General features: G+C 37.0%; 1 protein-coding gene across 2 annotated transcripts in view; it reads right to left on the bottom strand.

Moving 5' to 3' along the window:
* The window catches only part of USP14 (ubiquitin specific peptidase 14), a 60,387-nt gene that overhangs the window by 28,362 nt on the left and 15,261 nt on the right, over positions 1–16,764 (bottom strand). The window contains exons 4-5 of one of the 2 annotated variants that reach the window (XM_017498989.2): positions 8,609–8,713; positions 6,904–7,007 (exon numbers count right to left, since the gene is read on the bottom strand). In XM_017498989.2, the coding sequence (XP_017354478.1) occupies positions 6,904–7,007; positions 8,609–8,713 (209 nt within the window). The remainder of the gene's footprint in view (positions 1–6,903; positions 7,008–8,608; positions 8,714–16,764) is intronic. The other variant, XM_017499010.2, reaches the window with a different exon arrangement.

Here is a 16,764-nt window from a genome sequence, read left to right as displayed (position 1 = left end):
GGGAGGCTAAAGCAAGAGAATTGCTTGAAACTCCATCTCAAAAAAAAAAAAAAAAAATCAGCCTTACTAACAAATGACCAAAAAATCCTTTTAAAATGTTTCAGCAAATTAAATTCAGCACTATGTACTGAAAGAATACAAATGTATCAGGAATATAATTTACAATTAGGTTATTAACCTAATGTATCATAAACAGATTCAATGAGAAAAATCTTAGAACTAGGTCCCCACAAACAACATTTGAAAATTTTAACATATATTTCTTATTTTAAAAAAATCTCTGGTAAACAAATGATGGAGGGATACTTTCCTAACATGCTTAAGAACATTTCCACCAAACCTGAGGCAAGGACAAGGAGAAGAAAAGAAAAAAAGAATATTTCCACCAAACCCAAGGACAATATTTAACACTAAAATACAACATTCTTATAAAAATCAAAAACAAGAAAGAATTCCACAACAATCTACTATTTAACAGTGTTCAAAGTTCTAGCCAGAGAAATACAAAAGAAATATGAAGTAAACCACCTGAAACAGATAAAACTAACCTGACTAATGGATATGATTATCTATTTAGAAAATCCAAATATTAATTTAAAATATGCCTTATTTCCTCATAAATATAAATATAATAAATCATAACCATAAGTATCATCATAAATAAAATGTGTTCATTTTCAGGGTAAATAAAAACTACATTAAAATTTTCATAGAATATAAGGACTATTTCAATACTGGGGGAAAGTATACCTTAGAACCATAGAAATCTACTATTTGAAATTAGTATGCCTGATTTCTTCCTATCACCTAGCAGGTGATTTTGATAACAAAATGATCAAGAGAAAATTCATCTAACATTACAAAATACAAAAATTCAAAACAGTTGGAAAAAATCCATCTTACTGAAAGTCAAATAAGACCTGAAACAAAGGGGAGACAGCCTATATTACCGGATGGGGAGCCTAAATATTGCAAAAATGTCAATTTACTCCAAACTTAAAGTCACTATGGTCAAAATCCCAAAGGTTGACACTCCACTACATATACATTTAGAAGGAGAAAGGCATATTGAACAACATGACTATGAAGTTCAAAGAGAAGTAAAATATGGGTTAAACCACCTGGTAACACACTGAAAGTGAGTAAGAAGGATGCATTACTATACACCATATAGTTAAAATGGCATAATAAAATCAGACCTCAATAAATACACCCAAGTAGAAAACCTAGGAACAGGTCTCAAAAATATTTAATAATAATAATATATATAATAAAACATCAGTGTGTATCAATATACAATAAATGGTGACTAGAGGAAAAAAAGAGAAACCTAGATTTTTACCTTAAAAGAGAAATGCAAGTCACCAATAAACTCACTAGTAAAAGTTCAATCTTACCAATAATCAAAAAATATTTATCATTATAATATTTTACACTGATGAATATGTACAGAATGTAGCATTTATATTTTTCTATCTTTTGGGATAAAAATTGCCAATATCTAAAAGATCAAACTATCCACTCTAACTTATTAACCCACCAACTCCACTTCCAGAAACTGATCCAAAGAATCCTATGCATCAAGATATACTGCAGAAGTTGTTTTTTTTTTTTTTTTTTAAGACGGAGTTTCACTCATGTCACTCAGGCTGGAGTGCAATGGCACGATCTCGGCTCACTGCAACCTCCGCCTCCTGGGTTCGGGCAATTCTCCTGCCTCAGCCTCCTGAGTAGCTGGGATTACAGGCACGCACCACCATGCCCAGCTAATTTTTTGTATTTTTAGTAGTTACGGGGTTTCACCGTGTTGACCAGGATGGTCACGATCTCTTGACCTCGTGATCCACCCGCCTCGGCCTCCCAAAGTGCTGGGATTACAGGCTTGAGCCACCGCGCCTGGCAGAAGTATTAATACGTAAGCATAAAAGCAAAGATGTGAGCACAAATTTAAGACTGTCAGAATTGATTATTGTTTATAATCAATGTGTTTGTTTAACACATGCACTGCTACATACATGTTTAAAGAAAAAACCCAAAGATAACACAAATCTTTATCCCTTTCTCTTTTTTTTTTTTTGAGATGGAAGTCTCACTCTGTCACCCAGGCTGGAGTGCAGTGGTGCAATCTTGGATTACTGCAATCTCCACCTCCCAGGTTCAAGCGATTCTCCTGCCTCAGCCTCCACAGTAGCTGGGATTATAGGCATCCATCATTTCATCCGGCTAATTTTTGTATTTTTAGTAGAGATGGGGTTTTACCATGTTGGCCAGGTTGGTCTTGAACTCCTGACCTTCAGTGATCTGCCCGCCTCAGCCTCCCAAAGTGCTGGGATTACAGGTATGAGCCACTGAGTCTGGTCCATCTCTTCCTTTTTTTAAGAAACAGGGTTTCATTGCATTGCCCAGGCTGGAGTGCCGTGGCATGATGGCTCACATAGTTGCAAACTCCTGGGCTCAAGCAATCCTCCCAGCTCAGCCTCATGAGTAGCTGAAACTACAGGTGCACACCACCACACAGAGCTAATTTTTTTTTTTATTGTAGAGATGATGTCTCACTATGCTGCACAGGCTTGTCTTAAACTTCTGGCCTCAAGCTATCGACTCAACCTTCCAAAGCCCTGGGATCACAGGCATGAGCCATCACATCCAGCCCAGGGCACACCTTCAATCTGCATAAATTAAATGTACGATGCAGTTTCATCATATCCTGACATACAGGCTGAGAAGATGGCTGAGAAAAAGAAGTGAATATCAAACATGTAGACTTTTCTGTTATTTAAATTTTTTTTGTCAAGAACAAGTTGAAATCAGTTACTTAATGAAGATTTGTGTGTCAGGTGTGGTGGCTCACACCTGTAATCCCAAAATTTTGGCAGACTGAGTTGAGAGGATTGATTTGAGTCCAGGAGTTCGAAACTGGCCTGAGCAACATAGCCATCTCTAGTATCCACTTAAAAAAAAAATTAGTGGCCAGGCGAGGTGGCTCACGCCTACAAACCCAGCACTTTGGGAAGCCGAGGCAGGCGGATCACAAGGTCAGGAGATCGAGGCCATGCTGGCCAACATGGTGAAACACCGTCTCCACTAAAAATACAAAAAATTAGCAGGGCATGGTGGCACACACCTGTAGTCCCAGCTACTCGGGAACCTAAGGCAGGAGAATGGCTTGAACCCTGGAGGCAGATGGTGGCAGTGAGCCAAGATTGCGCCATTGCACTCCAGCCTGGTGACAGACAGAGACTCCGTCTCAAAAAAAAAAAAAATTAGCTGGGCATAATAGCGCATGCCTGAGGTCCCACCTACTCGGGAAGCCAAGTCAGGAGGATCACTTGAGCCCAGGAGGTCAAGGCTGCAGTGAGCCATAATCATGTCACTCCAGAGCCTGGGCAATAGAGCAAGGCCTGTCTCAAAAAATAAAAATAGTAATTTAAAATGTTTTAAAAATTTAAATGAAGATATGCCCTCCACAAGCTAAAAAAATGAAAATAATTTAGTGTAAGCAATCCCACATGCAATTCCACTCAATGAACATATCCACTAGACAGTTGTGAGATGAGATATGGGGCTTTTCTGCTCCGAGTGTCTCACTTCTTGCCTCTCATAATATGAGCATCTCATTGAACTGAGTGAGACTCTAGTGTTTAAAGATAAATATTTTCAGCTGGGCGCAGTGGTTCATGCCTGTTATCCCAGCACTTTAGGAGGCTGAGGCAGGCGGATCACTACAGGTGAGGAGTTTGAGACCAGCTAGACAATATAGCGAAATCCATCTCCACCAAAAATACAAAAATTAGTCAGGCATGGTGGCAACACCTGTAATTCCACCTAGAGTTTGAGACAAGAGTCCTCAGACTAAAAGTGCTCACTGAGCACTAAATAAGATAAATAAAACCCACACTCTCCCATTCTTGGAAAACTCTGGGGGAAAAAAAAGAGAGAAAGAGAGAGAGGGAGAAAACCCTAAAAGCTACTAACAGAAAAAATAAAAATCAGTACTCATCAGTAAGCATGGACACACAAAAATGGTGGAGAAATAACTATAGATCACTGAGGAAAAATGGCTTTGACCTAGACTCTTACTCCAAGCAATATTATCATCCAAGGATAACAGGAAAGGGTAAAATAAAGCAATATTTTGGGATATATGTAAAAGACACAGTAAGATTCTACCAGGTAACTTTTAACCAAGAATAACAATGAAAATTGTATTAAAGAATAAAATAATAATCTAGGTAGCACACTACCTAGAATTCAGAAGAAAGTTTGAATGTCAGTACTCTCCTTAAAATCTTCCAATGGCTTCTCTTTGCCCTCAACACAAAGTCCACACTCCTTAAAAATGACTTCAAGATCTGTAGCTGGCCCCTGCTAATCTCCCCTCTATCACCATTTCTACACCCATCCTTCTCCAGGCAGTCGCACTGAATATGTTGCAGTCTCCTGCCTCCAGACTCTTGCTTAAATAGTCTTTCCTCCAGTCCACTCTCACACTTCCCTAATCTCTCATCCAGGCTGATAATACCTAAGTGTTTAAATACCAGTTACTCTAAGAAGTCTTCCCAAGCTATCCTTAGATACCCATCCCTTAATTAGCCCCCTTAGATGTTCTCATAGCAGCCTATATTTCCCATCAAAGCAGTTCTGAAACAGTACCTGCTTATTTGATAGTCTTTGTCTATTAGACTGTAGGTGCCTTGAAGACAGATACTGTGTCTTGTTCACTGATAATACATCAGCTGCAATCTACACAATTTCTCACAAATACCTGACAACTATTCACTTCAGAGAAATGTAGAAAACCTTTAAAGTCACTCTTTCAGATTTTTGAACAGTCCTTCTCTCCCTTCTCTTCAGTTCTATCACAACATTTCACAAGACACTGAGGGAAAAAACAAAAATCAGTATTTAAGAAGCCATCCAGAATCCAAATTGTAGTTCCAAATTCTATCATAAAGAACTGACAATTTATGTATCAAGACAGTTGTATAAATTTAGCCAGAATGAAGTTACATTTTTTTTTAGACAGAGTCTCACACTGTCGCCCAGACTAAAGAACAGTGGCGCAATCTCACCTCACTGCAATCTCCGTCTCCTGGGTTCAAGCAATTCTCCTCCCTCAGCTCCCAAGTAGCTGGCACTACAGGCATGCACCACCACATCCAGCTAACTTTTTTGTATTTTTAGTAGAGACAGGGTTTCACCATGTTGGCCAGGATGGTATCGATCTCCTGACCTCATGATCCACCCGCACTGGCCTCCCAAAGTGCTGGGATTACAGGTGTGAGCCATTGCACCTGGCCTTAAGTTACATATTTTTAAAGTTAAATTTATACTCACTGGAATAAGGGACCCTGATTTGTAGACTATTTCACAAGTTCCCAAAACGTGTAACTAATTCTTTATTCTTTTCCTTGTGTATGATGGTACAAAACAAAATGTTCTTTCTTTTTTAAAACCAGTACTGACTGGCATAAGGACAGACATATATATAAATGGAAAAGAATCTAGAATCCATAAATGAACTTATACATTATGGTCAACTGGCTTTCAAAAAAGGTGCTAAGGCAATTCAATGGGGAAACAATAACCTTCAACAAATGATGCTGGAAGAACTGGATATACACATGCAAAAGAACAGCCAAGAACACCTCGCTCCTTCCCTCCTTCCCATCATACATAAAAATTAACCACAGGCCTCAACAGAAGAGCTAAAAGTATATTAACTCTTGAAAAACAACACAGAATTAAGTTTTTGTGACCTAGAATTAGACAATGGCTTCTAACATATGAAAACAAAAGGAGACATGACAAAAGAAAAAATTAAAATTAAGATTAAACTACATCAAAATTAAAAAACATTTGTGCTACAAACGTACCATCAAGAAAAGTAAAAGGACACTGCATAAGACAGACTTAGGAAAAAAGTAAATAAATTTTTAAAAAAGAAAGTAAAATGACAGCTTATAGTATAGAAGAAAATATTTGCAAATTATCCATTGGGTAAGAGACTTGTATATATGTAAAACCACAACTGAATTTTTAAAAAGACCACCCAATTAAAACACAGGCTAAAGATTTTAACAAATATTTCTCCAAAGAAGACAAACAAATGGTCAATAAGTACATGAAAAGATGCTCAACCTCATTTATCACCAAAAAAATGTGTGCATGACAAATACAATGAGATAGCACACTTCACACCCCTACAGGGCTTAATCAAAAACAGACAATGCTGGCAACCTTCTTACATTGTTGGTGAGAACGTAAGATGGTACCGTCACTTTGGAAAATCACTGCGGCAGTTCCTCAAAAATGTTAAACATAGAGTTACTATATAAAACAGTTTATCTACACAGAAAACATGAATGTTCACAGCAGCATTACTGATAATATCCAAAAAGTAGAAACAATCTAAATTTCCATCAACAAAATAAATGGATAAATAAAATGTGATATATCCAAAAATAAAATATTATTCAGCCATAAAATAAGAATGAAGTATTATACATGCTATAACATGAATGAACCATGGAAACATGCTAAATAAGTCAGTCACAAAAGACCATATATTATATGATTCAAGCTATATGAAATGCCCAGAATGAGTAAATCTATGACAGAAAGTAGATTAATGGTTGGCTAGGGCTGGAGGTGAGTGAAAGGGTGTAAGGAGTGACTGCCAGTAAGTATGACACTTCTTTTGGAGGGGGAGAAAATGTCCTAAAATCGATCGTGGTGATGGTTGCACAACCTTGTGAACATTATAAAAATCATTAAACACTTTAAAATGGCAAACTGTATAATAAATTAATTATATCTCAATTAAGATGCTAAAAACAAAACAAAACACTACTACTCACCCAAATGTGAACATCCTTTACCCAAAGAAGACTTCAGTCTTACCTTTTAAGGGCATCTTTTAGTTCAGGCACAGAACGAATACACTGAACTGTAGCATTCATGTAACAAGTGTTACCAAGGTTTGTCAATCCACATGGTAACTCCATCTGGTTTAAAAAAAAAAAGATTAAATGATTAAACCAATCAATTTTTACAAAATGACATGGCCTATATAAATCACTAAAGTTCTCATTTTGAATCAAGTAGCATTTACTAGCTTATACTAATTTATATTCTGCCTTCACTCTAAAGAAACCGTTTTATTGGCCGGGCATGGTGGCGCACGCCTGTAATCCTAGCACTCTGGGAGACCGAGGTCGGCGGGCCACCTGAGGTCAGGAGTTCAAGACTAGCCTGAGCAACATGGAGAAACACCGTCTCTACTAAAAAAAAAAAAATACAAAATTAGCTGGGAGTAGTGACACATGCCTGTAATCCCAGCTACTCGGGAGGCTACAACAGGAGAATTGCTTGAACCCAGAGGCAGAAGTTACAATGAGCCGAGATCATGCCATTGCATTCCAGCCTAGGCAACAAGAGTGAAACTCCCTCTCGAAAAAAAAAAAAAAGAAACAGTTTTATTTCCCTCAACAAAAATGTTTACTTGGATCATGCTGGCCATCATATTATGTTTTAGTTTCCGTCTTAAATGTAATAAGAGAATAATCATACCAGTCCTGCCTTTTTGCAGGTTTATCAAGAGAGCAGAGTAGGCAAAATATGCATAGAAACACTTCAAAACAAAAAACAAAATAACAGGTTAGGCACAGTGGCTCACACCTATAATCCCAGCATTTTGGAAGGCTGAGGAGGAAGGATAACTTGAGGTCAGAAGTTCAAGATCACCCTGGGCAACACTGCAAGACCCTGTCTCTACCAAAAAAAAATTTTTTTTAATTTGCTGGGCGTGGTGGTACACGCCTACCAGTCCCCACTACTCAGAAGGCTAAGGTGGGAGGATCACTTGAGCCCAGGAGGTTGTGACTACAATGAGCTATGATCATAACACTGCACTCCAGCCTGGGTGACAAACTCCAGACCCTATCTCAAGAAACCTTGGCAAACCAAGGATCAAGGAGTACTAAAGGCCAAAAAAAAAAAAAAAAAAAAAAAAAAAAAAAAAAAAAAAAAAAAAAAAAAAAAAAAAAAAGCAAAAAAAACAAGAAAATGAATGAATGACACTTAATAAATGCTAGGTGTTTAAAAAGAAAAAAAAAAGTAAACATGTGACACATGTGTTGGCCAGTTTCTAAACTGACTTTACACTTAAATTCAGGATAAAATGTATGTATTTTCCAAACGAAGGATTTTAAGAATTTAAATATTCCAACATTTAAACTACTCTTTGACCCTCTTTTCTCATAAAATAATAGTAAACATTTAAATAGTACTACCTGCCAGAAACATATTTATTACAGCTATCAAATAAATATACATAAGTTAAGCCTAAGTAAATTCACTTGGAAGTCTGAAAATCAATAATAAAGTATACAAAACAAAACAAAAAAAAACTAACTGTGCACTATTTAACTACAGAAGGACTCTCTTAAGCTAATCAAAAATAAAACTCTTATTTACTGCTAAAAACATCTATCTTGATATTAATAATTAAGTCTTCAAGACATTTAGATGCTACTTTCTGAAAGACACCTTAATAACGGTCCTTCAAAAAGTAGTGATCAAACGTATCAAATCTGGAGTGTCTTACGGCAGACGCTAACTGTTCTTCTGTCATGTCTTCTACAAAGACAGTTTTAGCTGAGGGTTCCTCTGGAAGAGCATCTGCTGACCCCATCATTAGTAGAGTCATTCCCTGTTTTAAAAAAAAGTAATTTCATGAAAATCCTCAAAAGTTTGTAATGTTTATGTCAAACAAAAGAAGCCAAACACAAAGAAACACGTATTACATAATTATATTTGCCAAAAAAGTAAATCTACAGAAATTAGATTGGTTGTTGCCTAGGATTGGAGGTGGGAAGAGGGAGTGACTTTAAATGGCACAAGTTTCTTTCTGGGGTAATTGGAAATGTTCTAAAATTAGACTGTGGTGAAGGCTGCACAACCCTATAAATACACTACTAAAAATCACTGAATTGTTTAAATCAAGTAAAAAGCCACTAGGGTGGCTGCTTGAGGCCAAGGCAAAGGTGTACAAAGAAACTTTTTAGAGCGATGAAACTTCTAAATCGTGATTGTGGTGGTGGTTACATGACAATATAAAATTGCCCAAACTGTACATCAAACACAGGTGAATTTTACTCTATACAAACTGTACCTGAATAAGGCTGAAGGAAAAAATAAATATTGCCATAAAACCACCTAATAATGTTTACAATATTGAAGGGGAGGGAATTCCTCAAATGATCATTAACATTTAGTGGCACCATTTCTCTCCATAACAAATTAACAACTAATAAAATTCAGACCAGGCATGGTGGCTTATGCCTTTAATCCTAGCACTTTGGGAGGCCAAGGCTGGTGGATGGCTTGAGTCCAGTTCAAGACTAGCCTGGGCAACATGGCGAAAACCCTGTCTCTACAAAAAATACCAACATTAGCTGGGTATGGGGGTGCAATCATATAGTCCCAGCTACTTGGGGGCTAAGACGGGAGGATCACTGAAGGCTGGGAGGTTGAGGCTGCAGTGAGCTGTGACCACACCACTTGCATTCCAGCCTGGGCAACAGAGTGAGACCCTGTCTCAAACAACAAAACAAACAAAGAAAAAGCACTCATAAAATTCTTTTTGTGAATGTCTATTGTGTAACTGTAATGATTATTTACATTTGAATACAAATATTTTAAATTCACCATTACTGAAAAACATCAAACCAAACACACAAATTTGTTCAAAATATCCAATTTTGTAATTCTACACATTAACCTAAGTAAATACTTTTATTTAATACATGTGTAAACACTCTATACAGTAGAAGGAAAAGGAAGACACTGTCATTGTAAAGCTTATAATCTTAAAATATGAACAACATATTACTCTCTTACTCAATATCTTAATCGGAAGGTATGAACACATGAGACAAAGAAAAAGGTAGGACCAGAAGTGGTTTAAAAACAAACAAACAAAAACCAGGGAGGGAAAAATGATAGCCAGAAGACTAAAAATATCCAGATGATCAAAATTAGGAAATTAGTAAGACCAACAAATTCAGTTAAGAATACTGATAATTAAATCTAATGACCTTTATTCTATCACCTTTTATTTCTACATAGACATTTTATAAGATCATTGCAAACCTGTAAAGCAATACTAAGCCATCACTACAGATTTTTTTTTTTTTTTTTTTAGAGACAGGGATTCACTCTGTCACCCAGGCAGGAGTACAATGGCACAATTATAGCTCACTGAAGCCTCAAGTCATCTTCCCATATCAGCCTCCCAAAGTGCTGGGATTGCAGGTATAAGCAGGTACCAGGCCAAGACTCTTTCCAAAGACAATTGTCTTAGGAGCCAATTATTTAAAAAATATACTGGCAATAACCAGTTAGAAAACACAATAGAAGAAATGCCAACATATATCTAAGAATAAATATAACAAGAAAAATGTAATACTTTAATGAGACAAGAGTAAAGCTTTAATTAAAGATATAAAAAAAGCACCTAAATAAACTGAAGGACATAACAAGTGTCTGAACTTGAAAAATTACTATAAAGATGCAATTATACATTAAGTTTAATGAAATTCCTTTAAAAACCTTGCAAAATGATTCATTCATGCAGCACATTTATATCCATGATAATAACTAAGAAATTTCTGAAAAATAACAGAGATTAAAACAATGCCCTTAAAAATTATTAGGAAAAGGGATTATATAATGAAAAATATTGAGAAAAACCGTATAATAATTTAGAAAAACACACTATCGGCTCCCCACTTCATACCACACCACAACCATAATGAATTAAAAAGATTTAAATGTAAAAAAACTAATACTTATAAAAGAATGCAAGTGAATCAACAAACTCATGTATTGCTGAAAGATTTTCTGAAAGTGACATATGAAAAAGACTGATATAACTAGCTACACAAATCTTAAAAGTGTCTGTAAAACATCTGAAAACAATAGAGACAAAATTACACCATATATACTAAGCACTCAAAAAAGTAAATCATTAAGAATTAGTAAATACATAATACAAAAATGAGCAAAAGAGATAAAAACAAACAAACAAAAAGGCTTAAAATTAACGACCTAGGTAAGCTTCTACCTTAAGAAGCTAAAGAAAGTAAAAATTAAAACCAAGCCATGTGTGGTGGTGCACACCTGTAGTCCAAGGTGGGAGGACTGCTTGAGCCAAGAGCGCAAGGCCAGCCTGAGCAACAAAGCAAGACCCCATCTCTAAAACAAACAAAAAAAGTTACCACCATTTGCCTGGATTTCAGCATTTCATTCAACAAAATATGATTACATAAAAATCTTGAAAACTTTTTAAAAATTGAAACCAAAGTAGGAAGAAATAAAGAGAAAAAATTAACAAAGTAATAAATGAACAGGCTAAAGGTGTTTTTGGGAGGGGGAAACAATCAAAGAAGCTGATAAACCTCTGGCTGGATGATAAAGAAAACAGACAAATCATAACTTGCCAATACTAGAGGAGAAAAAAAATAGCACTACACATTCTAGAATTAAAGGATAATAACAGTAGAATATGACAATCAATTCAACAACTTAAATGAATCAATTCCTTAAAAAATACTAATTACCAAACTGATATGAAAGACAATATATTTAGTCCTACCTTTATTAAAGATATTAAATTCTTAAAGTCTTCCTAGAAAGAAAACTCCAAACCCAGATGAAGTCTAGTGAATTAGTCTTCACCAGAGAATTTTAGGCAACATTTAAAGAAAAAATTTCCTGGTGGAGTGGGAGCAGAAATAAAAAAGAAAAAAAGAAAGAAAAAATAGTAATACAAACTCAGAAAAAAGGGGTTGCTTCCTAACTCCTTTTATATGACCAACATTACACTGATAGCAAAACTAGACAAAAAAGAATACAAGAAAACTACAAACCATTATCTCTTATGAAAAGAGACACAAAAAACCTTAACAAAAGACAAGCAAATAGAATCTAGCAATATATAATGTCCAAGTAGTGTTTATCCCAAGAATGTAAGTGCTGTTTAATACTCAAAAGTCATTAATGGATTAAACGAGATAAAAAAAAATGATATATAAAAGGCATTTAACAAAATGACAAAATTCAACTTCCATTCATTACAAAATCTCTCAGCAAACTAGAAATGGAATTCCTAAACCTGATGATGAACAGCTATAAACTACCTCTAGCCATGACTAGAGGTTTTTCCCCTAAGGTCAGAAAAAAGGCAATGATGTCCACTATCAACCACTTCTACTCAGCATTGCATTTAAAGTCTTTTTTTTTTTTCTTTTTTTTCTGAGATGGAGTCTCACTCTTGCTGCCCAGGCTAGAGTGCAATGGCTCAATCTTGGGTCACCACAACCTCCGCCTCCCAGGTTCAAGTGATTCTCCTGCCTCAATCTCTCGAGTAGCTGGGATTACAGGCGCCTGCCACCACGCCTGGCTTATTTTTTCTATTTTTAGTAGAGAAGGGTTTCACCATGTTGGTCAGGATAGTCTCGAACTCCTGACCTCAGGTGATCCAGCCGCCTCGGCCTCCCAAAGTGCTGGGATTACAGGCATGAGCCACTGCACCTGGCAGCGTATAAAGTCTTAAGCACTGCAATAAAGAAAAAAGAGAAACAAAATGCACAGAGATTGAAAAGGAAGAAATAAAACTGTCCTTACTTACTGATGACATATATACCTACAATTTCCTAAGAAATTAACATATAAAATAAACAAAGTCACAAGATACAAAGTCAATTATAAATTAACTTTATTTTTATATACACTAGCAGCCAACTGGAAAATGACATTTCAAAAATACCACAGCTGGGTGTGGTCGCTCACCCCTATAATCCAAGCACTTTGGGAGACTAAGGCAGGAGGACTGCTTGAGGCCAGGAATTCAAGACCAGCCTGGCCAACATGGCAAAATCCCATCTCTACTAAAGACACAAAAATTAGCCCGGCGTGGTGGTACATTCCTGTAGTGCCAGATACTCGGGAGGCTGAGGCACAAGAATTGCTTGAACCTGGGAGGCAGACGCTACCGGGAGCCATGATCACACCACTGCACTTCAGTCTGGGCAACAGAGGAAGACTCTGCCTCAAAAACAAAAACAAAAAATTAGCCAGGCATAATGGCGCATGCCTGTAGTCGCAACTATTCAGGAGGCTGAGGTGGGAGGACCCTTTGAGCCCAAGAATTCAAGGCAGCAGTGAGCTATGATTGTGCCACTGCACTCCAGCCCGAGTGACAAAGCAAGACCTCATCAGGAAAGGGAAAGGGAAGGAAAAAGGAAAGGAAAGGAAAGGAAAAAGGAAAGGAAGAAAGGAAGGAAAGAAAAAGGAAAGAAAGGGAAAAGTACCACTTATGGTAACATTAAAAACCATAAATAAGCCAGGTGTGGTAGCTTATGCCTCTAATCCCAGCACATTGGGAGGCTGAAGCAGGCATATCACTTGAGGTCAGGAGTTCAAGACCAGCCTGGCCAACATGGTGAAACCCCGTCTCTACTAAAAATAGAAAAATTAGTCAGGCATGGTGGCAGTTGACTGTAATCCCAGGTACTCAGGAGGCTGAGGCAGGAGAATCGCTTGAACCTGGGAGGTGGAGTCTGCAGTGAGCCAAAACCATGCCACTGCACTCCAGTCTGGGTGACGAAGCAAGACTCTGTCTCAAAAAAAAAAAAAAAATCATGAAATACTTAACAATATGTGGAAAAAAATATGTTAAGTTCCAACACCAGACATTGTTGTGAGAAATGTTAAGATCTATTACCATGTTTGTGGATTAGAAGACTCAATATTGAATTGTCCCAGACTGACATACAGATTAAATGCAATTCCAATCAAAATCCCAGCAGGCTCTTGTGGAGAAAATTACAAGCTGAATCTAAAAATATGCAATAGATGTACAAAGATCCCAGAATAACCAACACAACTTTAAAAAAGAAAAACATGCCAGGTGTGGCGGCTCACGCCTATAATCCCAGCACTTTGGGAGGCCAAGGCAGGCGGATCACAAGGTCAGGAGATCGAGACCATCCTGGCCAACATGGTAAAATCCTGTCTCTACCAAAAATACAAAAAAAAAAAGTCGGGTGTGGTGGCAGGCGCCTACAATCCCAGCTACTCAGGAGGCTGAGGCAGGAAAATAGCTTGAACCAGGGAGTCAGAGGTTGCAATAAGGCGAGATCATGCCACTGTATTCCAGCCGGGCAACAGAGCGAGATTCCATCTCAAACAAAAAAAAAAAAGAAAAAAAGAAAGAAAAAGAAAACAACTGGAAAAAAAAAAAAAAAAAAAAAAAAGAAAAAAAAAAAAAAAAAAAAAAGAAAAAAAGAAAGAAAAAGAAAACAACTGGAAGAATTAGATAACCTGAATTCAAAACTTGAAGAATCAAAACAGCAGGGAATGGGTATTGGTGTAAAGGTATATATAAAAATCAGTGGAAGAAAACGGAATCCAGAAACAAACCCATATGTGTATGGTCCACTGATTTTCAACAGAGGCATTGAGGAAGACTTGAAAAGGATAGTCTTTTCAACAAATGTTGCTCACTAAACTAAATATTCATGTGAAAAATATAAACCTTAACCATTGCTTAACAGCAAACACAAGAATTCACTCAAAACAGACAATATATCTAAATGTAAAGTTAAAACTTATTAAGCTTTAAAAGAAAACAGAAAAAAATATATATCTTATAAACTTGGCACAGACGAAGATTTCTTATAGTACAAATCACTAAAAAATGTGATAAATTAGACTTCAATAAAATTAACTTCTATCCAACAAAACAGTACTACATAGATGAAAATACAGGGATACCTTGAAGATGTTGCAGTTTAGGTTCCAGAGCATGAGAAAGCAAATACCACAATAAAGCAAGTCACACAAAAATTTTTCCCCAGTGCATGCAAACATTATGTTTATACTAGTCTGTGAAATATGCAACAGCATTATAAAAGGAATGCACGTCCTTAACTTTAGAATAATTTGTTGTTTTTTTAAAAAAGCTAACAATCATTTGGGCTTTCAGTGAATCACCATCTTCTTGCAGGGCGGAGAGTCTTGTTTCCAAGTTGATGGCTACTGACTAATCATGGCACTGGTTCCTGAAGGCTGTGCAATTACTTAAAATGAGACAACAATGAAATCTGCCGCATCAACTGACTTCCGTTCATGAAAGAGTTCTCTGTAACTTGTGCTTTTTAACAGCATTTTATCCACAGTGGAACTTCTTTCAAAACTGGAGTCAATCCTCTCAAAGCCTGCTGCCACTTTATCAACTAAGCCTATGCAGTATTTTTAATCCTTTGTTGTCATTTCAACAACATTCACAGCTTCTTCACCACGAGTAGAGTCTACTTCAAGAAATTACTTTCTTTGCACATCCATAAGTTAACTCCTCACCTGTTCAAGTTTTATCATGAGATTGTGGCAATTCAGTCACAATTTCAAGCTGCTTTTTTTTTTTTTTTTAATCTTTTTTTGTTTAGATACAGGGTCTCGCTCTGTCACTCAGATTGGAGTGTAGTGGCAAAATCATAGCTTATTGTAACCTCAAACTCCTAAGCTTAAGTGAGCCTACTGCCTCAGTCTCCAGAGTAGCTAGGACCACAGTTACCCACCATCATTCCCAACTAATTTTATTTTTCTTAAGGACAGTGTCTCACTGTGTTGCCCAGGCTGGTCTTGAACTCCCAGCCTGAAGCTCTCCTCCCATCTCAGACTCCCAAAGTACTGGGATTACAGGAGTGAGCCACCACGCCTGATAACTTCTAATTCTAGTTTACTTCCTATTTCCACCATAGTTGTATCCTCAACTCAAGTCTTGAACTCCTCAAAGTCATCCATGAGGGTTAGAATCAACTTCTTTCAAACTCCTGGTAACAATGACATTTTAACTTCCTCCCATGAATGTTCCTAATGGCATCAAGAATGCTGAATCCTTTCCTGAAGGTTCTTAATTTATTTTGCCCAGATTCACAGAGAAACAACTTTATAGGGAAAACTTAGCCTTACAAAATGTGTCTTTTAAATAAGATTTGAAAGTAGAAATTATTCCCTGATCCATGGGCTGCAGAATAGGTGTTGTGTTAGCAGACACAAAAACAACATTCATTTCATTTATCTCCCTCAAAGCTCGGGTGACCAGGTGCATTGTCAATGAGCAGTAATATTTTGAAAGGAATCTTTCTGAGCAGTGCCTTGAAATACTCAGTACTCCATGCTGTAAACAGATCTACTGTCATCCAGGCTTTTTTATTCCATATACAGAGCACAGGCAGCAGAGTAGACTTAGCATCATTCCTTTTTTTTTTTTTTTTTTTTAAATAAGACCAGGCTTCACCATGTTGGTCAGGCTGGTCTTGAACTCCCAACCTCACGTGATCTGCCCACCTTGGCCTCCAAAGTGCTTGGATTACAGGCATGAGCCACCACACCCGGCCCGACTTAGCATCATTCTTAAGAGGTCCACAGTTTTTGGAATGGTAAATGAGCATTGGCTTCAACTTAAAGTCACCACCTGCATTAGCCTCTAATAAGAGAGTCAGCCTGTCCTTTAAACCCAGGCACTGACTTCTTCTCTCTAGCTATGAAAGGCCTAGACAGCATCTTTTTCCAATATCACACTGTTTCATCCACATTGAAAATCTGTTGTATAGTGTAGGCCACTTTTACCAACAATCTTAGCTAGATCTTCTGGATAACTTAGCTTCTCCAGGAGTACTTGCTGCTTTACCTTGC

This window comes from Cebus imitator, unplaced genomic scaffold, assembly GCF_001604975.1.
Source record: "Cebus imitator isolate Cc_AM_T3 unplaced genomic scaffold, Cebus_imitator-1.0 Scaffold12, whole genome shotgun sequence".
In the NCBI taxonomy this organism is placed as follows: Eukaryota; Metazoa; Chordata; class Mammalia; order Primates; family Cebidae; genus Cebus; species Cebus imitator.
This window is presented reverse-complemented; position numbering and strand designations above follow the sequence as displayed.